Consider the following 21,081-nt stretch of genomic DNA (forward strand, 5'->3'; position numbering starts at 1 on the left):
AAAGCATCATAGAACATGCGCCTATCTAGTGATAGGCGGTTAAAAACAGTTAAAAAAAAACGCAAAAAGCTGTTGCAGCTGTAAGCCCAGATAGACACACTGAAAGTTTGAAAATTCACAACAAACATTCCTACATTGAACCCCATGAAGATTCATCTTATGTGCCCTAGGAACAAACATACCCCCATATAAGAGCCACAAAAAATAGAGGTTAATATTTACCATTAACACCTTAGTCTCCATCAACAGCACAGTGCATGCAGCCTGCCTATAAATATCCCAAATCAGGGATATAAAAAGTCCCAAGCAATCCCTAGAAGACAAAAGCACTTACCTGCAATCCAACTGGATGACAGCTCACAAGGCGTGACAGGATACATACTCCTTACAGAGACCTGTAGAAAAAAGAACAGAGGAAACCTACTCTGGCTTTCTATACCATGGGCAGCAAATATGTTAGGAAAACTTTGACGTGGACTAAAGCTATACCCAAAAATCTTGCTTGTAGCAAAAAGAAATCCAATTTTCTCTATTACTTATAAAGACAATTTATAACAATATTACCTCTACTACTTATTATATTTATAAAGACAATTTATAACAATATTACCTCTACTACTTATTATATTTATAAAGACAATTTATAACAATATTACCTCTACTACTTATATTTATAAAGACAATTTATAACAATATTACCTCTACTACTTATATTTATAAAGACAATTTATAACAATATTACCTCTACTACTTATATTTATAAAGACAATTTATAACAATATTACCTCTACTACTTATATTTATAAAGACAATTTATAACAATATTACCTCTACTACTTATTATATTTATAAAGACAATTTATAACAATATTACCTCTACTACTTATTATATTTATAAAGACAATTTATAACAATATTACCTCTACTACTTATTATATTTATAAAGACAATTTATAACAATATTACCTCTACTACTTATTATATTTATAAAGACAATTTATAACAATATTACCTCTACTACTTATTATATTTATAAAGACAATTTATAACAATATTACCTCTACTACTTATATTTATAAAGACAATTTATAACAATATTACCTCTACTTATTATATTTATAAAGACAATTTATAACAATATTACCTCTACTTATTATATTTATAAAGACAATTTATAACAATATTACCTCTACTACTTATATTTATAAAGACAATTTATAACAATATTACCTCTACTACTTATATTTATAAAGACAATTTATAACAATATTACCTCTACTACTTATATTTATAAAGACAATTTATAACAATATTACCTGTATTTATTATATTTATAAAGACAATTTATAACAATATTACCTCTACTTATTATATTTATAAAGACAATTTATAACAATATTACCTCTATTTATTATATTTATAAAGACAATTTATAAAAAAACATAATTTATGTAAGAACTTACCTGATAAATACATTTCTTTCATATTAGCAAGAGTCCATGAGCTAGTGACGTATGGGATATACATTCCTACCAGGAGGGGCAAAGTTTCCCAAACCTCAAAATGCCCATAAATACACCCCTCACCACACCCACAATTCAGTTTAACGAATAGCCAAGAAGTGGGGTGATAAAAAAGTGCGAAAGCATATAAAATAAGGAATTGGAATAATTGTGCTTTATACAAAATCATAACCACCACAAAAAAAGGGCGGGCCTCATGGACTCTTGCTAATATGAAAGAAATGAATTTATCAGGTAAGTTCTTACATAAATTATGTTTTCTTTCATGTAATTAGCAAGAGTCCATGAGCTAGTGACGTATGGGATAATGACTACCCAAGATGTGGATCTTTCCACACAAGAGTCACTAGAGAGGGAGGGATAAAATAAAGACAGCCAATTCCTGCTGAAAATAATCCACACCCAAAAATAAAGTTTAACGAAAAACATAAGCAGAAGATTCAAACTGAAACCGCTGCCTGAAGTACTTTTGTACCAAAAACTGCTTCAGAAGAAGAAAATACATCAAAATGGTAGAATTTAGTAAAAGTATGCAAAGAGGACCAAGTTGCTGCTTTGCAAATCTGGTCAACCGAAGCTTCATTCCTAAACGCCCAGGAAGTAGAAACTGACCTAGTAGAATGAGCTGTAATTCTCTGAGGCGGAGTTTAGCAAGGGTAGAAATAGCCCCATCAACTTTAGGGATTTTGTCCCAAAATTCTAATCTGTCAGACGGTACAGGATATAATTGCTTAAAACGTTTAGAAGGAGTAAATGAATTACCCAATTTATCCCATTCTTTGGAAATTACTGCAGAAATAGCATTAGGAACAGGAAAAACTTCTGGAATAACCACAGGAGCTTTAAATACCTTATCCAAACGTTTAGAATTAGTATCAAGAGGACCAGAATCAACTATTTCTAAAGCAATTAGTACTTCTTTAAGTAAAGAACGAATAAATTCCATTTTAAATAAATATGAAGATTTATCAGCATCAACCTCTGAGACAGAATCCTCTGAACCAGAAGAGTCATCAGAATGATGATGTTCATTTAAAAATTCATCTGTAGGGAGAGAAGTTTTAAAAGATTTTTTACGTTTACTAGAAGGAGAAATAACAGACATAGCCTTCTTTATGGATTCAGAAACAAAATCTCTTATATTATCAGGAACATTCTGCACCTTAGATGTTGAAGGAACTGCAACAGGCAATGGTACTTTACTAAAGGAAATATTATCTGCTTTAACAAGTTTGTCATGACAATCAATACAAACAACAGCTGGAGAAATAGCTACCAAAAGTTTACAGCAGATACACTTAGCTTTGGTAGATTCAGCACTAGACAGCGATTTTCCTGTAGTATCTTCTGACTCAGATGCAACGTGAGACATCTTGCAATATGTAAGAGAAAAAACAACATATATATATATATAAAGCAAAGTTGATCAAATTCCTTAAATGACAGTTTCAGGAATGGGAAAAAATGCCAAAGAACAAGCTTCTAGCAACCAGAAGCAATGAAAAATGAGACTTAAATAATGTGGAGACAAAAGCGACGCCCATATTTTTCGCGCCAAAAAGACGCCCACATTATTTGGCGCCTAAATGCTTTTTGGCGCCAAAATGACGCCACATCCGGAACGCCGACATTTTTGGCGCAAAATAACGTCAAAAAAATGACGCAACTTCCGGCGACACGTATGACGCCGGAAACGGAAACGAATATTTTGCGCCAAAAAAATCCGCGCCAAAAATGACGCAATAAAATGAAGCATTTTCAGCCCCCGCGAGCCTAACAGCCCACAGGGAAGAGTCAAATTTTTGAAGGTAAGAAAAAATGATTAAATCAAATGCATTATCCCAAATATGAAACTGACTGTCTGAAAATAAGGAAAGTTGAACATTCTGAGTCAAGGCAAATAAATGTTTGAATACATATATTTAGAACTTTATAAACAAAGTGCCCAACCATAGCTTAGAGTGTCACAGAAAATAAGCTTACTTACTTACCCCAGGACACTCATCTACATGTTTGTAGAAAGCCAAACCAGTACTGAAACGAGAATCAGCAGAGGTAATGGTATATATAAGAGTATATCGTCGATCTGAAAAGGGAGGTAAGAGATGAATCTCTACGACCGATAACAGAGAACCTATGAAATAGACCCCGTAGAAGGAGATCACTGCATTCAAATAGGCAATACTCTCCTCACATCCCTCTGACATTCACTGCACGCTGAGAGGAAAACCGGGCTCCAACTTGCTGCGGAGCGCATATCAACGTAGAATCTAGCACAAACTTACTTCACCACCTCCATCGGAGGCAAAGTTTGTAAAACTGAATTGTGGGTGTGGTGAGGGGTGTATTTATGGGCATTTTGAGGTTTGGGAAACTTTGCCCCTCCTGGTAGGAATGTATATCCCATACGTCACTAGCTCATGGACTCTTGCTAATTACATGAAAGAAATATTACCTCTACTTATTATATTTATAAAGACAATTTATAACAATATTACCTCTACTTATTATATTTATAAAAACAATTTATAACAATATTACCTTTACTTATTATATTTATAAAGACAATTTATAACAATATTACCTCTACTTATTATATTTATAAAAACAATTTATAACAATATTATCTCTATTTATTATATTTATAAAGACAATTTATAACAATATTACCTCTATTTATTATATTTATAACGGTATTTATTACCACTACTTATTGTATTTATAAAAACAAATTACAATAGTTATAACCTCTACATATTATAAAGACAAATTTACAACAATATTTATTCCTTCTGCTTATTGTATGTATAAAGACATTAACAACAATAGATAGTGAGATTATTGTTTGATCACATGGGTGATGGGTGATGGGATCAAAGGGTGCCCCAGGGGTGATGGGATCAAAGGGTGCCCCAGGGGTGATGGGATCAAAGGGTGCCCCAGGGGTAATGGGATCAAAGGGTGCCCCAGGGGAAATGGGATCAAAGGGTGCCCCAGGGGAAATGGGATCAAAGGGTGCCCCAGGGGAAATGGGATCAAAGGGTGCCCCAGGGGTGATGGGATCAAAGGGTGCCCCAGGGGTGATGGGATCAAAGGGAGCCCCAGGGGTGATGGGATTAAGGTACTGACACTAAAGAGCAGTTTACTTCAGGTAACTAACAGTTACCAGACACCTACCTTTAAAAGCCCCTTGGCCACTGCTCGACACTGATGACCATACTCCTGGTATGTGGTTTTGTACCACTGCTGTGCCCTTCTCATGCACAGTGCCACCTCTGACCCAAACCGCCTCAGGGAATCCGTAAGCAGCTGTGGTACCGTTAATGGAGCAGCAGAACCTGGCACTGAATGATCCATACGCAGCCTGACTGCCTGGTCCATATTTACTGCCCAGAAATGCTCTGCGGGCGCCAGATAGGAACCACCATCTGACAATAGGCAACCGGGGAAAACTGAAATACAAAAAAACAACAACATAGAACAGGCAGTAATTTAAGTTATTACACAATTACCTACCCAAGAGGCTAGCAGGCGCACACCACAGAGGACAGGAGGGCAGCTGTGTACACATGAGGCCGGGAGGGGAGAGGCCGGGAGGGCAGCCGTGTACACGAGAGGCCGGGAGGGCAGCCGTGTACACGAGAGGCCGGGAGGGCAGCCGTGTACACGAGAGGCCGGGAGGGCAGCCATGTACACGAGAGGCCGGGAGGGCAGCCGTGTACACGAGAGGCTGGGAGGGGAGAGGCTGGGAGGGCAGCCGTGTACACGTGAGGCTGGGAGAGCAGCCGTGTACACGTGAGGCTGGGAGGGCAGCCGTGTACACGTGAGGCTGGGAGGGCAGCCGTGTACACATGAGGCTGGGAGAGGAGAGGCTGGGAGGTCAGCCGTGTACACGTGAGGCTGGGAGGTCAGCCGTGTACACGTGAGGCTGGGAGGTCAGCCGTGTACACGTGAGGCTGGGAGGTCAGCCGTGTACACGTGAGGCTGGGAGGTCAGCCGTGTACACGTGAGGCTGGGAGGTCAGCCGTGTACACGTGAGGCTGGGAGGTCAGCCGTGTACACGTGAGGCTGGGAGGGCAGCCGTGTACACGTGAGGCTGGGAGGGCAGCCGTGTACACGTGAGGCTGGGAGGGCAGCCGTGTACACGTGAGGCTGGGAGGGCAGCCGTGTACACGTGAGGCTGGGAGGGCAGCCGTGTACACGTGAGGCTGGGAGGGCAGCCGTGTACACGTGAGGCTGGGAGGGCAGCCGTGTACACGTGAGGCTGGGAGGGCAGCCGTGTACACGTGAGGCTGGGAGAGGAGAGGCTGGGAGGGCAGCTGTGTACACGTGAGGATGGGAGAGGAGAGGCTGGGAGGGCAGCCGTGTACACGTGAGGATGGGAGAGGAGAGGCTGGGAGGGCAGCCGTGTACATGTGAGGCTGGGAGAGGAGAGGCTGGGAGGGCAGCCGTGTACACGTGAGGCTGGGAGGTCAGCCGTGTACACGTGAGGCTGGGAGGGCAGCCGTGTACACGTGAGGCTGGGAGGTCAGCCGTGTACACGTGAGGCTGGGAGAGGAGAGGCTGGGAGGGCAGCCGTGTACACGTGAGGCTGGGAGGTCAGCCGTGTACACGTGAGGCTGGGAGGGCAGCCGTGTACACGTGAGGCTGGGAGGTCAGCCGTGTACACGTGAGGCTGGGAGAGGAGAGGCTGGGAGGGCAGCCGTGTACACGTGAGGATGGGAGAGGAGAGGCTGGGAGGGCAGCCGTGTACACGTGAGGCTGGGAGAGGAGAGGCTGGGAGGGCAGCCGTGTACACGTGAGGCTGGGAGAGGAGAGGCTGGGAGGTCAGCCGTGTACACGTGAGGCTGGGAGAGGAGAGGCTGGGAGGTCAGCCGTGTACACGTGAGGCTGGGAGGTCAGCCGTGTACACGTGAGGCTGGGAGGTCAGCCGTGTACACGTGAGGCTGGGAGGTCAGCCGTGTACACGTGAGGCTGGGAGGTCAGCCGTGTACACGTGAGGCTGGGAGGTCAGCCGTGTACACGTGAGGCTGGGAGGTCAGCCGTGTACACGTGAGGCTGGGAGGTCAGCCGTGTACACGTGAGGCTGGGAGGTCAGCCGTGTACACGTGAGGCTGGGAGGTCAGCCGTGTACACGTGAGGCTGGGAGGTCAGCCGTGTACACGTGAGGCTGGGAGGTCAGCCGTGTACACGTGAGGCTGGGAGGGCAGCCGTGTACACGTGAGGCTGGGAGGGCAGCCGTGTACACGTGAGGCTGGGAGGGCAGCCGTGTACACGTGAGGCTGGGAGGGCAGCCGTGTACACGTGAGGCTGGGAGAGGAGAGGCTGGGAGGGCAGCCGTGTACATGTGAGGCTGGGAGAGGAGAGGCTGGGAGGGCAGCCGTGTACACGTGAGGCTGGGAGGTCAGCCGTGTACACGTGAGGCTGGGAGGGCAGCCGTGTACACGTGAGGCTGGGAGGGCAGCCGTGTACACGTGAGGCTGGGAGGGCAGCCGTGTACACGTGAGGCTGGGAGGGCAGCCGTGTACACGTGAGGCTGGGAGGGCAGCCGTGTACACGTGAGGCTGGGAGGGCAGCCGTGTACACGTGAGGCTGGGAGGGCAGCCGTGTACACGTGAGGCTGGGAGGGCAGCCGTGTACACGTGAGGCTGGGAGGGCAGCCGTGTACACGTGAGGCTGGGAGGGCAGCCGTGTACACGTGAGGCTGGGAGGGCAGCCGTGTACACGTGAGGCTGGGAGGGCAGCCGTGTACACGTGAGGCTGGGAGGGCAGCCGTGTACACGTGAGGCTGGGAGGGCAGCCGTGTACACGTGAGGCTGGGAGGGCAGCCGTGTACACGTGAGGCTGGGAGGGCAGCCGTGTACACGTGAGGCTGGGAGAGGAGAGGCTGGGAGGGCAGCTGTGTACACGTGAGGCTGGGAGGTCAGCCGTGTACACGTGAGGCTGGGAGGTCAGCCGTGTAAACGAGAGGCCGGGAGGGCAGCCATGTACACGAGAGGCCGGGAGGGCAGCCATGTACACGAGAGGCCGGGAGGGCAGCCATGTACACGAGAGGCCGGGAGGGCAGCCATGTACACGAGAGGCCGGGAGGGCAGCCGTGTACACGAGAGGCCGGGAGGGCAGCCGTGTACACGAGAGGCTGGGAGAGGAGAGGCTGGGAGGGCAGCCGTGTACACGTGAGGCTGGGAGAGGAGAGGCTGGGAGGGCAGCCGTGTACACGTGAGGCTGGGAGAGGAGAGGCTGGGAGGGCAGCCGTGTACACGTGAGGCTGGGAGAGGAGAGGCTGGGAGGGCAGCCGTGTACACGTGAGGCTGGGAGAGGAGAGGCTGGGAGGGCAGCTGTGTACACGTGAGGCTGGGAGGTCAGCCGTGTACACGTGAGGCTGGGAGGTCAGCCGTGTACACGTGAGGCTGGGAGGGCAGCCGTGTACACGTGAGGCTGGGAGGGCAGCCGTGTACACGTGAGGCTGGGAGGGCAGCCGTGTACACGTGAGGCTGGGAGAGGAGAGGCTGGGAGGGCAGCCGTGTACATGTGAGGCTGGGAGGGCAGCTGTGTACACGTGAGGCTGGGTGTCAGGATCCAGCCTGGAATTAAACCTGGGACCTGTCTCTATTTCTGCAGCTGTTTTTTCCCAGCCTGTTGTTTTACCACTATGCCACCAGATGGCTTGATCACAGGAAAAGAATATTGTGTTTTTCTGTTTGCTGCAACTTTGGCTCTCTGGCTCCACCTGCTTGCCAGCTGAAACAAATCATGTAATCAGCAGCCTGCTTTATCTGGGAGGTTTGTTTGCAATTCTGGGCCTTGATATTAAGAGTTATACTCTGAAAGACTCTCTGCTCCAGTTTCCTGTGTGAAATACTGATTTGTTGGATTTCCTGGTTCCTGATTTCTGCTACAATTACTGATTACTCTTCTGGATAATCCATTGGCACTGTGTTTCATTTTGGACTGATTTCCTGGCAATTGAGCTTGCCTAAAACTCTCTTTCCTAAGGACTGACTCAGGTACTTTTGCTTGCTTGTTTCTTGATACTACAAAGTTCCAATTGCAGTCTATGCAAATTGCCTGTTTGTTTCTACAAAGTACCAGTTTGCAGTTGTTACGGTTACCCTTAGTCTCGCTGAGAGATGGACCGCTTAGTAGCCTGGATTCCTATTGCTGAAGAGGGGAGAAACTGCTTTCCATAGTATTCTATATGAGTCTCGCAAATGTAGAATAATCCCCCTTAGCTGTAGTACAGCTAGGATACCCTTCTGCCCACAAAAACGAGTCAACGCTGCGATTGAGGGACAACCAAGAACTGAGGACTGGGATGCCCAGCCTGCTTTTTATTTAGGTTACATGCACACAGGGCACTCCCAGGGGGGGAAGCATAAAATCCCCCATCACACATTTAGACAAAGCCCTTGGACAGGCCACCACAGATAACAAGTACACACAAGAAAACAATTGAGTCCTTCTTATCACCTAGCAGTGAATGCTTATCACAAACTTAATTACAGTACACAATATGCTAGGAAACCTGCCTCAGAAAATAGTTTTCTCAAAACTGAACAGAGTTAACCCTTTATGAAATGATACTTGTTACAGTTTTCTTGGAGCCCTTCTTAGGCGCTGGCTTGGCTGGTTCAGGCATTGCTGCTGGGAAATAAGTTTCTTCACAACAAAATAACTAATGCTTCTGTAACAGCAGTTTATGCAAGTTTCCAGTTTGTTACAACTGTGTCCAGTCTACAGCATATGCAAGTTTCCTGCTTGTCATTACAAGGCACTGCATTCCTGCTTGTTATTACACAGTTCCAGTCTTCAGCATATGCAAGTATCCTGTCTGTTATACAAGCTCTGCTTTCCTGCCTGATACTACACAGTTCCAGTTCTACAGCATATGCAACTATCCTGCTTGTTATTACAAAGCTCTGCTTTCCTGCGTGTTATTACACAGTTCCAGTCTTCAACATATGCAAATATCCTGTCTGTTACACAAAGCCCTGCATTCCTGCCTGTTATTATACAGTTCTACAGCATATGCAAGTATCCTGCTTGTTATTACAAAGCTCTACATTCCTGCCTGTTATTCCACTGTTCCAGTCTACAGCATATGCAAGTATCCTGCCTGTTATTACAAAGAACTGTATTCCTGCCTAATACAACAACCTATAGACTTTGTCTTATCTAATTGCATATCTCTACATTGCTTTATTCTATAAATAAAACCATCTCCTTTATTTCCTAAAACGTTGTACCTGTTTAATTATGCCTAAAAGGAAAGACTCACGCAGACAAAACACAACATTAACCCCAAAACCTGACACCTCTGCATAACAGCTCCTTACTCCTGAACCTGCTCCCTTGCAGAGTATTGGGAGGGCAGCCGTGTACACGAGAGGCTGGGAGGGCAGCCGTGTACATATGAGGCTGGGAGGGGAGAGGCTGGGAGAGGAGGGGAGAGGCTGGGAGAGGAGAGGAGAGGCTGGGAGAGGAGAGGCGAGGCTGGGAGGGGAGAGGCGAGGCTGGGAGGGGAGAGGCGAGGCTGGGAGGGGAGAGGCGAGGCTGGGAGGGGAGAGGCGAGGCTGGGAGGGGGAGAGGCGAGGCTGGGAGGGGAGAGGCGAGGCTGGGAGGGGAGAGGCGAGGCTGGGAGGGGAGAGGCGAGGCTGGGAGGGGAGAGGCGAGGCTGGGAGGGGAGAGGCGAGGCTGGGAGGGGAGAGGCGAGGCTGGGAGGGGAGAGGCGAGGCTGGGAGGGGAGAGGCGAGGCTGGGAGGGGAGAGGCGAGGCGAGGCTGGGAGGGGAGAGGCGAGGCGAGGCTGGGAGGGGAGAGGCGAGGCGAGGCTGGGAGGGGAGAGGCGAGGCGAGGCTGGGAGGGGAGAGGCGAGGCGAGGCTGGGAGGGGAGAGGCGAGGCGAGGCGGGGAGGGGAGAGGCGAGGCGGGGAGGGGAGAGGCGAGGCGAGGCTGGGAGGGGCGAGGCGAGGCTGGGAGGGGCGAGGCGAGGCTGGGAGGGGCGAGGCGAGGCTGGGAGGGGCGAGGCGAGGCTGGGAGGGGCGAGGCGAGGCTGGGAGGGGCGAGGCGAGGCTGGGAGGGGCGAGGCGAGGCTGGGAGGGGCGAGGCGAGGCTGGGAGGGGAGAGGCGAGGCTGGGAGGGGAGAGGCGAGGCTGGGAGGGGAGAGGCGAGGCTGGGAGGGGAGAGGCGAGGCTGGGAGGGGAGAGGCGAGGCTGGGAGGGGAGAGGCGAGGCTGGGAGGGGAGAGGCGAGGCTGGGAGGGGAGAGGCGAGGCTGGGAGGGGAGAGGCGAGGCTGGGAGGGGAGAGGCGAGGCTGGGAGGGGAGAGGCGAGGCGAGGCTGGGAGGGGAGAGGCGAGGCGAGGCGGGGAGGGGAGAGGCGAGGCGAGGCGGGGAGGGGAGAGGCGAGGCGAGGCTGGGAGGAGCGAGGCGAGGCTGGGAGGGGCGAGGCGAGGCTGGGAGGGGAGAGGCGAGGCTGGGAGGGGAGAGGCGAGGCTGGGAGGGGAGAGGCGAGGCTTGGAGGGGAGAGGCGAGGCTGGGAGGGGAGAGGCGAGGCTGGGAGGGGAGAGGCGAGGCGAGGCTGGGAGGGGAGAGGCGAGGCGAGGCTGGGAGGGGCGAGGCGAGGCTGGGAGGGGAGAGGCGAGGCTGGGAGGGGAGAGGCGAGGCTGGGAGGGGAGAGGCGAGGCTGGGAGGGGAGAGGCGAGGCTGGGAGGGGAGAGGCTGGGAGGGGAGAGGCGAGGCGAGGCGGGGAGAGGCGAGGCGAGGCTGGGAGGGGAGAGGCTGGGAGGGGAGAGGAGAGGCGAGGCGGGGAGGGGAGAGGCGAGGCGAGGCGGGGAGGGGAGAGGCGAGGCGAGGCGGGGAGGGGAGAGGCGAGGCGAGGCGGGGAGGGGAGAGGCGAGGCGAGGCGAGGCTGGGAGGGGCGAGGCGAGGCTGGGAGGGGAGAGGCGAGGCGAGGCTGGGAGGGGAGAGGCGAGGCGAGGCGGGGAGGGGAGAGGCGAGGCGGGGAGGGGAGAGGCGAGGCGAGGCTGGGAGGAGCGAGGCGAGGCTGGGAGGGGCGAGGCGAGGCTGGGAGGGGCGAGGCGAGGCTGGGAGGGGAGAGGCGAGGCTGGGAGGGGAGAGGCGAGGCTGGGAGGGGAGAGGCGAGGCTGGGAGGGGAGAGGCGAGGCTGGGAGGGGAGAGGCGAGGCTGGGAGGGGAGAGGCGAGGCTGGGAGGGGAGAGGCGAGGCTGGGAGGGGAGAGGCGAGGCTGGGAGGGGAGAGGCGAGGCGAGGAGGGGAGAGGCGAGGCTGGGAGGGGAGAGGCGAGGCTGGGAGGGGAGAGGCGAGGCTGGGAGGGGAGAGGCGAGGCTGGGAGGGGAGAGGCGAGGCGAGGCTGGGAGGGGAGAGGCGAGGCGAGGCGGGGAGGGGAGAGGCGAGGCGAGGCGGGGAGGGGAGAGGCGAGGCGAGGCGGGGAGGGGAGAGGCGAGGCGAGGCTGGGAGGAGCGAGGCGAGGCTGGGAGGGGCGAGGCGAGGCTGGGAGGGGAGAGGCGAGGCTGGGAGGGGAGAGGCGAGGCTGGGAGGGGAGAGGCGAGGCTGGGAGGGGAGAGGCGAGGCTTGGAGGGGAGAGGCGAGGCTGGGAGGGGAGAGGCGAGGCTGGGAGGGGAGAGGCGAGGCTGGGAGGGGAGAGGCGAGGCGAGGCTGGGAGGGGAGAGGCGAGGCGAGGCTGGGAGGAGCGAGGCGAGGCTGGGAGGGGCGAGGCGAGGCTGGGAGGGGAGAGGCGAGGCTGGGAGGGGAGAGGCGAGGCTGGGAGGGGAGAGGCTGGGAGGGGAGAGGCGAGGCGAGGCGGGGAGGGGAGAGGCGAGGCGAGGCTGGGAGGGGAGAGGCTGGGAGGGGAGAGGCGAGGCGAGGCGGGGAGGGGAGAGGCGAGGCGAGGCGGGGAGGGGAGAGGCGAGGCGAGGCGGGGAGGGGAGAGGCGAGGCGAGGCGGGGAGGGGAGAGGCGAGGCGAGGCTGGGAGGAGCGAGGCGAGGCTGGGAGGGGCGAGGCGAGGCTGGGAGGGGAGAGGCGAGGCTGGGAGGGGAGAGGCGAGGCTGGGAGGGGAGAGGCGAGGCTGGGAGGGGAGAGGCGAGGCTGGGAGGGGAGAGGCGAGGCTGGGAGGGGAGAGGCGAGGCTGGGAGGGGAGAGGCGAGGCTGGGAGGGGCGAGGCGAGGCTGGGAGGGGAGAGGCGAGGCTGGGAGGGGAGAGGCGAGGCTGGGAGGGGAGAGGCGAGGCTAGGAGGGGAGAGGCGAGGCTAGGAGGGGAGAGGCGAGGCTGGGAGGGGAGAGGCGAGGCTGGGAGGGGAGAGGCGAGGCTGGGAGGGGAGAGGCGAGGCTGGGAGGGGAGAGGCGAGGCTGGGAGGGGAGAGGCGAGGCTGGGAGGGCAGCTGTGTACACGAGAGGCTGGGAGGGCAGCTGTGTACACGAGAGGCTGGGAGGGCAGCTGTGTACACGAGAGGCTGGGAGGGCAGCTGTGTACACGAGAGGCTGGGAGGGCAGCTGTGTACACGAGAGGCTGGGAGGGCAGCTGTGTACACGAGAGGCTGGGAGGGCAGCTGTGTACACGAGAGGCTGGGAGGGCAGCTGTGTACACGAGAGGCTGGGAGGGCAGCTGTGTACACGAGAGGCTGGGAGGGCAGCTGTGTACACGAGAGGCTGGGAGGGCAGCTGTGTACACGAGAGGCTGGGAGGGCAGCTGTGTACACGAGAGGCTGGGAGGCGAGAGGCTGGGAAGGGAGCTGTGTACACATGAGGCTGGGAGGGGAGAGGCTGGGAAGGGAGCTGTGTACACATGAGGCTGGGAGGGGAGAGGCTGGGAAGGGAGCTGTGTACACATGAGGCTGGGAGAGGAGAGGCTGGGAGAGGAGAGGCTGGGAGGGGAGAGGCTGGGAAGGGAGAGGCTGGGAAGGGAGAGGCTGGGAAGGGAGAGGCTGGGAGGGCAGCTGTGTACACGAGAGGCTGGGAGGGGAGAGGCTGGGAGGGGAGAGGCTGGGAAGGGAGCTGTGTACACATGAGGCTGGGAGGGGAGAGGCTGGGAAGGGAGCTGTGTACACATGAGGCTGGGAGAGGAGAGGCTGGGAGGGGAGAGGCTGGGAAGGGAGAGGCTGGGAAGGGAGAGGCTGGGAAGGGAGAGGCTGGGAAGGGAGAGGCTGGGAGGGCAGCCATGTACACGTGAGGCTGGGAGAGGAGAGGCTGGGAGAGGAGAGGCTGGGAGGGGAGAGGCTGGGAGGGGAGAGGCTGGGAGGGGAGAGGCTGGGAGGGGAGAGGCTGGGAGGGGAGCCGTGTACACGTGAGGCTGGTAGAGGAGAGGCTGGGGGGCAGCCGTGTACACGTGAGACTGGTAGAGGAGAGGCTGGGAGGGCAGCCGTGTACACGTGAGGCTGGGAGAGGAGAGGCTGGGAGGGCAGCCGTGTACACGTGAGGCTGGGAGAGGAGAGGCTGGGAGGGCAGCCGTGTACACGTGAGGCTGGGAGAGGAGAGGCTGGGAGGGCAGCCGTGTACACGTGAGGCTGGGAGAGGAGAGGCTGGGAGGGCAGCCGTGTACACGTGAGGCTGGGAGGGCAGCTGTATACACGAGAGGCTGGGAGGGCAGCTGTGTACACTAGAGGCTGGGAGGGGAGAGGCTGGGAGGGCAGCTGTGTACGCGAGCGGCTGGGAGGGCAGCTGTGTACGCGAGCGGCTGGGAGGGCAGCTGTGTACGCGAGCGGCTGGGAGGGCAGCTGTGTACGCGAGCGGCTGGGAGGGCAGCTGTAAGGGTTAATCTTCCAGTCACCTAGTAACTCCACCCCTTCTCCCTATTTCAGCACCAGCACACCTGCAGACAAGTGCTTGGTAATTTGTTTTGCTATTGAATTGCACGCTGTGTATCTGGAGTAACTTTGATTGCTTCTATCTACCTAATTTGGATTACAAATATAGGATGTCCTATTCTACAAATTACACTGAGCCTCAGTGTCTAAGGTATCCTGTTCTAAGTTAATATACCTTTACAAGGAGAATTTAATTAACCTTGGTGCAGCTCTCTACATTGGATGTTCAGCTGTTACACCTCTCCCTGCAACAGACTCTGCAGCTGATCTCACAGCCTTCACACTGACAATTGCTAACAGGCAGTTCGACTCAGAGTACACAGACATAGGAGCTGCGCTCTCACAGCCTTCACACTGACAATTGATAACAGGCAGTTCGACTCAGAGTACACAGACATAGAAGCTGCGCTCTCACAGCCTTCACACTGACAATTGCTAACAGGCAGTTCGACTCAGAGTACACAGACATAGGAGCTGTGCTCTCACAGCCTTCACACTGACAATTGATAACAGGCAGTTCGACTCAGAGTACACAGACATAGGAGCTGCGCTCTCACAGCCTTCGCTGTCAATTGCTAGCAGGCAGATTCACACAGAGTGCTCAGAGAGAGGAACTGCGCTCTGAATCTTTACTCTCTCCAGTAACCCCTACTGTGCTGGATTTGCTTTATGTTTGCATAACCTGTTTCTACCATATCTCCTTTGTATTAGCTTGGAATCCAAATTCTTACAATCTTCCTCTACCCTAACTGTTGTTTATACCATCTGACTAATATTCAGACCTGTGTATTAACCACCTATTATTAAATCACTTCTTAACCTGTGTGCACCTGAGCAATAGGTGCGCTCCTTAAGGAAGTGAAACAAGCACCACTATTCCAAAACAATTCTGCAGCTGTGGTCTACGAATCCAGATCCATTCTCACATATTACCAAGCCCATAAAAATGGACCCAGCAGAATTGCCACAAGTGGTGTATAACCTATCCCAGAGAGTGGACCAGCTCTCACAGGGACTCAGGGAGCTTCAAGTTGAGAACCAGACCTTAAGAGGAATAATTAGGGACTCCCTCACTCCAAAACCACCCACTACAGAGACTATTATAGAACCTCAAGTATCGCTGCCTGATACCTTCTCAGGTAATCGCAAGTATTACAGACATTTCAAAAATGCTTGCACTCTGCTGTTTCAATTGAAGCCAAAGACCTATAGTACAGATAAAATCAAAGTGTTAACTATGATATCATTCCTACGAGGGGAACCTAGGGTGTGGGCAGATACGCTGTATGAGACCAATAATCCAGTCTTATCCTCCCTCCCTCAGTTCCTCGCTACCATGGATGAACTTTACGTTGATTCAAACCTACAGTTATCTGCAGAATCCAATATGAGAGGCTTCAAACAAGGCCGACGTCAGGTTGAAGAGTATATCACAGAGTTCAAACTGTATTCAACCGAATGCCATCACACTAAAAAATCAATACAGGATTGGACTCTCAGATCCTATAAAGGATGAGTTAGCCCGAGTAGAGCTTTCCGATACCTTGGAAAGATTAATGAAGCTAACAATACAAATAGATCGAAGGCTGCGAGAAAGGAGAACTGAGAGGGGTACCGCAGAAAGCTCTTCTAAACCCTCGACTTATGTTGAACCAGCAACTACCAGCAGGAATACAGTCGAACCTATGGACATAGGTGTGATTAGAGGTCCTCTTACCTCGGAAGAACGGAACCGAAGGAGAACACAGTACCTCTGTATGTACTGTGCAAATCCCAGCCACACCGTAAAAGAATGTCCAGTACTTCTTAAACCAAGAAAAAATAAGTTCCATCACATTCACTCTGCACATGCCTGTCAGAGCAATTCCACTTACTGTTATCTCTCTCTCCATTTACAGTGGGACCAAAACAGGCTGACGACTAATGCCATAGTTGACAGCGGAGCCTATGGAAATTACATAGATAAAGATGTTGTAGCTGTCAATAAAATTCCTTTTGTGAGCAAGAAACAACCTGTGACTATTCGCCTTATTGATGGTACCAATATCTCCACAGGTCCCATTACACAGCAGACAATACCTTTACAGGTAAAAACACCATCAGGGCATACTGAATATCTCACATTCAATATAATACCGTCACCTTTGTTCCCTATAATCTTAGGCCTAAGTTGGCTGCAACAACACCAGCCACAAATTAATTGGAAGGACCTGTCGGTCGATCTCTCATCCAGTTATTGCAAGACCACCTGCTATCCACATCAGGGTATGCTCCTACAACTGCAAGAAAACGAACTCACACTTCCTGAAGAATATTCCGATTTCATTGACGTATTCAGCAAAAAGGAGGCTGAGGCACTACCGCCACATCGAGTCTATGACTGCCCGATAGATCTCCTACCTGGAGCAGTAGTTCCTTATGGTCATTTGTACCCTCTAAGTAAGCCAGAATTGGATTACTTGAAAACATACCTGGATGAAAACTTACGTAAGGGCTTCATACGTCCCTCCACCTCTCCAGCTGGAGCAGGAATTTTTTTTGTTAAAAACAAAGATTCATCTCTACGTCCCATAATAGACTATCGGGAACTTAATAAGAGGACTATTAAAAATAGGTACCCTCTCCTGTTAATTCCCGAACTTATAGAGAGATTGCATCAAGCTACTATTTATACAAAGCTTGATCTGCGAGGAGCCTACAATTTGGTCCGCATTAGAGACGGTGATGAATGGCTCACCGCGTTCCGTACCAGGTACGGCCTCTACGAATATCTTGTGATGCCATTTGGGCTTTGCAACGCCCCAGCATCGTTTCAATTTTTCATCAACGATATTTTTAGAGATCTCTTAGACATATGTATCGTCATATATCTAGACGACATCTTAATCTATTCAAAAAATATATCCAAGCATATTAAACCTGTCCGGTGGGTCCTCTCCCGCTTACGTACACATCACTTGTACGCTAAGCCGGAGAAATGTGTGTTCCACACAAACCAAATATCGTTCTTAGGATATCATATTTCTCCTGCCGGAATTGAGATGGAACAAAATAAAGTGCAGACAGTCATTGATTGGAAAATACCAACAACAAAAAAGGAGCTCCAACGTTTCTTAGGATTTGCCAATTATTATCGCAAATTTATTAAGAATTTTTCGAAAATTGCGAAACCTCTCTCAACACTAACCGGTTCTATGCAATTCCGCTGGAATCCTCAAGCAAACAATGCATTCCTAGAATTGAAGTCCCGTTTCACTTCAGCTCCAATCTTGAAGTTTCCCAATCCTGATCTACCATACACTCTGGAGGTGGATTCTTCGGATTACGCCATCGGAGCGGTCCTATCACAACGAGAGACACCAGCCACACCACTCCATCCAGTAGCTTACCTGTCCAAAGTCATGTCACCTGCTGAAAGAAACTATCCCATTGGTGACAAAGAACTCCTCGCAATAAAGAGATCTCTAGAACATTGGAGGCATCTTCTCGAGGGCACTCTCCATCCAGTGGTGATCTACACTGATCATAAAAACCTGGAGTATCTGCAAACCAACAAGACCCTTTCTGCAAGACAGGTGAGATGGAGTCTGTACTTCTCCAGGTTCAACTTTAATATAATCTATCATCCAGCAAACAAGAATGGCAAAGCAGATGCCTTGTCACGAAAAGAAGACAAACCCCCAGAAACCCCAACACAAAATTCTATGATACCACCAGAACGCTTCCTAGGAGTTATATCATCCTATTCAAAAGAAATCATGGAGGCACTGAAGACTGATACCACTCTTCCAAAGGATCAGGTCTCTCTACAATCCAATGGCCTCTACTACCACAATGATAAATTGTATATCCCAGTCAGTCTCAGACAACAATTGATTCACTTGTTCCATGATACTCCTCTATCTGGACATCAGGGAGTTAGACACACATCAGAAAAAATTACAAAAGAATTCTGGTGGCCTGGCTTAAAGGACTCAATAAAGGAACACATAAGTAGTTGCGTTATCTGCACCACCTGTAAAAACGAAAATAAAAGTCAGTTTGGACTTCTGATACCTTTACCCATTCCAGATAAACCATGGCAACATGTTGATCTAGATTTTATCGTAGAGCTACCTGTGTCGAATTTACAAACAACAATCCTAGTTGTCGTAGATCATCTTACTAAGATGGCACACTTCGTACCTTATCATAAACTCTCTACAGCATCAGAGACAGCAGCTTTATTCATCAAGCATATAATCAAATTACATGGAATCCCTTCTACACTGTATTCGGACAGAGGGACACAGTTCACGTCCAACTTCTGGAGACATCTTTGTAGAATTCTGCAGATCGATCATCGTTTCTCGTCATCCTATCATGAACAGACGAACGGACAGGTGGAAAGAACAAACCAATGGCTCGAGCAGTACCTCCGGTGTTACTGTTCACAACATCAACATGATTGGGAGGAATACTTACCACTCGCCGAATATGCCTATAATGATGCAAGTAATGCCAGTACTAAGATGTCACATTTCTATGCCAATCATGGGCTTCATTCTACATTCTCATTAGCCCCGGTGTTGTCTCAGATTCCCCACTGGTGGATCAGCAGACTAATTCCATGCTGGAGGTCTTCAAGACTCTTCAAGATAACATCAAACAGGCCCAAGACTCTCAAAAGAAATATTATGACCAGAGGAGAAGACCAAAGAAACTAGCCAGGAAGTTCATAGGGCCTTTTCCCATAACTAGATTGGTAAATGAAAATGCTGTCACTCTGGCTCTACCTGCTAGTTTGCACATCCACTCCACATTCCATGTCTCCCTGATAAAACCTGCTAGACCAATGAGGGACACCACTATTGTTCTTCCTCCGGACCCAATTCGGGATTTACCAGACGAATTCGAAGTTGAAGCACTAGTAGATTCCAGGCATCATAACGGAGGAATTCAGTATCTGGTTTGCTGGAAGGGCTACTCCAGCCAGGATGACTCCTGGGAACCTTCTGCAAACATCCACGCACCGAGATTGGTTGCCTTGTTCCATCGGCGACATCCGGATCGCCCTCGTCCGCAAGCCGTGGGACGGCTTGTCTGAGAGGGGGGACCTGTAAGGGTTAATCTTCCAGTCACCTAGTAACTCCACCCCTTCTCCCTATTTCAGCACCAGCACACCTGCAGACAAGTGCTTGGTAATTTGTTTTGCTATTGAATTGCACGCTGTGTATCTGGAGTAACTTTGATTGCTTCTATCTACCTAATTTGGATTACAAATATAGGACATCCTATTCTACAAATTACACTGAGCCTCAGTGTCTAAGGTATCCTGTTCTAAGTTAATATACCTTTACAAGGAGAATTTAATTAACCTTGGTGCAGCTCTCTACATTGGATGTTCAGCTGTTACACCTCTCCCTGCAACAGACTCTGCAGCTGATCTCACAGCCTTCACGCTGACAATTGCTAACAGGCAGTTCCACTCAGAGTATACAGACATAGGAGCTGTGCTCTCACAGCCTTCGCTGTCAATTGCTAGCAGGCAGATTCACACAGAGTGCTCAGAGAGAGGAACTGCGCTCTGAATCTTTACTCTCTCCAGTAACCCCTACTGTGCTGGATTTGCTTTATGTTTGCATAACCTATTTCTATCATATCTCCTTTGTATTAGCTTGGAATTCAAATTCTTACAATCTTCCTCTACCCTAACTGTTGTTTATACCATCTGACAAATATTCAGACCTGTGTATTAACCACCTATTATAAAATCACTTCTTAACCTGTGTGCACCTGAGCAATAGGTGCGCTCCTTAAGGAAGTGAAACAAGCACCACTATTCCAAAACAATTCTGCAGCTGTGGTCTACGAATCCAGATCCATTCTCACAGCAGCTGTGTACACGAGCGGCTGGGAGGGCAGCTGTGTACACGAGCAGCTGGGAGGGCAGCTGTGTACACGAGAGGCTGCAAGGGCAGCTGTGTACACGTGAGGCTGGGAGAGGAGAGGCTGCAAGGGCAGCTGTGTACACGTGAGGCTGGGAGAGGAGAGGCTGCAAGGGCAGCTGTGTACACGAGAGGCTGCAAGGGCAGCTGTGTACACGAGAGGCTGCAAGGGCAGCTGTGTACACGAGAGGCTGCAAGGGCAGCTGTGTACACGAGAGGCTGGGAGAGGAGAAGATGGGAGGGGAGAGGCTGGGAGGGCAGCCGTGTACACGTGAGGCTGGGAGGGCAGCCGTGTACACGTGAGGCTGGGAGGGCAGCCGTGTACACGAGAGGCTGGGAGGGCAGCCGTGTACACAAGAGGCTCGGAGGGGAGAGGCTGGGAAGGGAGAGGCTGGGAGGGCAGCTGTGTACACGTGAGGCTGGAAGAGGAGAGGCTGGAAGGGCAGCTGTGTACACGTGAGGCTGGGAGGGCAGCCGTGTACATTTGAGGCTGGGAGGGCAGCCGTGTACACGAGAGGCTGGGAGGGCAGCCGTGTACACAAGAGGCTCGGAGGGGAGAGGCTGGGAAGGGAGAGGCTGGAAGGGCAGCTGTGTACACAAGAGGCTGGAAGGGCAGCCGTGTACACGAGAGGCTGGAAGGGCAGCCGTGTACACAAGAGGCTCGGAGGGGAGAGGCTGGGAAGGGAGAGGCTGGAAGGGCAGCTGTGTACACGAGAGGCTGGAAGGGCAGCTGTGTACACAAGAGGCTGGGAGGGCAGCCGTGTACACAAGAGGCTGGGAGGGCAGCCGTGTACACAAGAGGCTCGGAGGGGAGAGGC

General features: G+C 51.4%; 1 protein-coding gene across 1 annotated transcript in view; it reads right to left on the minus strand.

The window, feature by feature from the left end:
- Positions 1-21,081, minus strand: part of LOC128646832 (uncharacterized) — a 355,386-nt gene that overhangs the window by 284,964 nt on the left and 49,341 nt on the right. Inside the window, exon 7 of the mRNA XM_053699630.1 lies at positions 4,701-4,975. Coding sequence (XP_053555605.1) covers positions 4,701-4,975 — 275 coding nt within the window. The remainder of the gene's footprint in view (positions 1-4,700; positions 4,976-21,081) is intronic.

This window comes from Bombina bombina, chromosome 2 (assembly GCF_027579735.1).
Source record: "Bombina bombina isolate aBomBom1 chromosome 2, aBomBom1.pri, whole genome shotgun sequence".
Classification (NCBI taxonomy): Eukaryota; Metazoa; Chordata; class Amphibia; order Anura; family Bombinatoridae; genus Bombina; species Bombina bombina.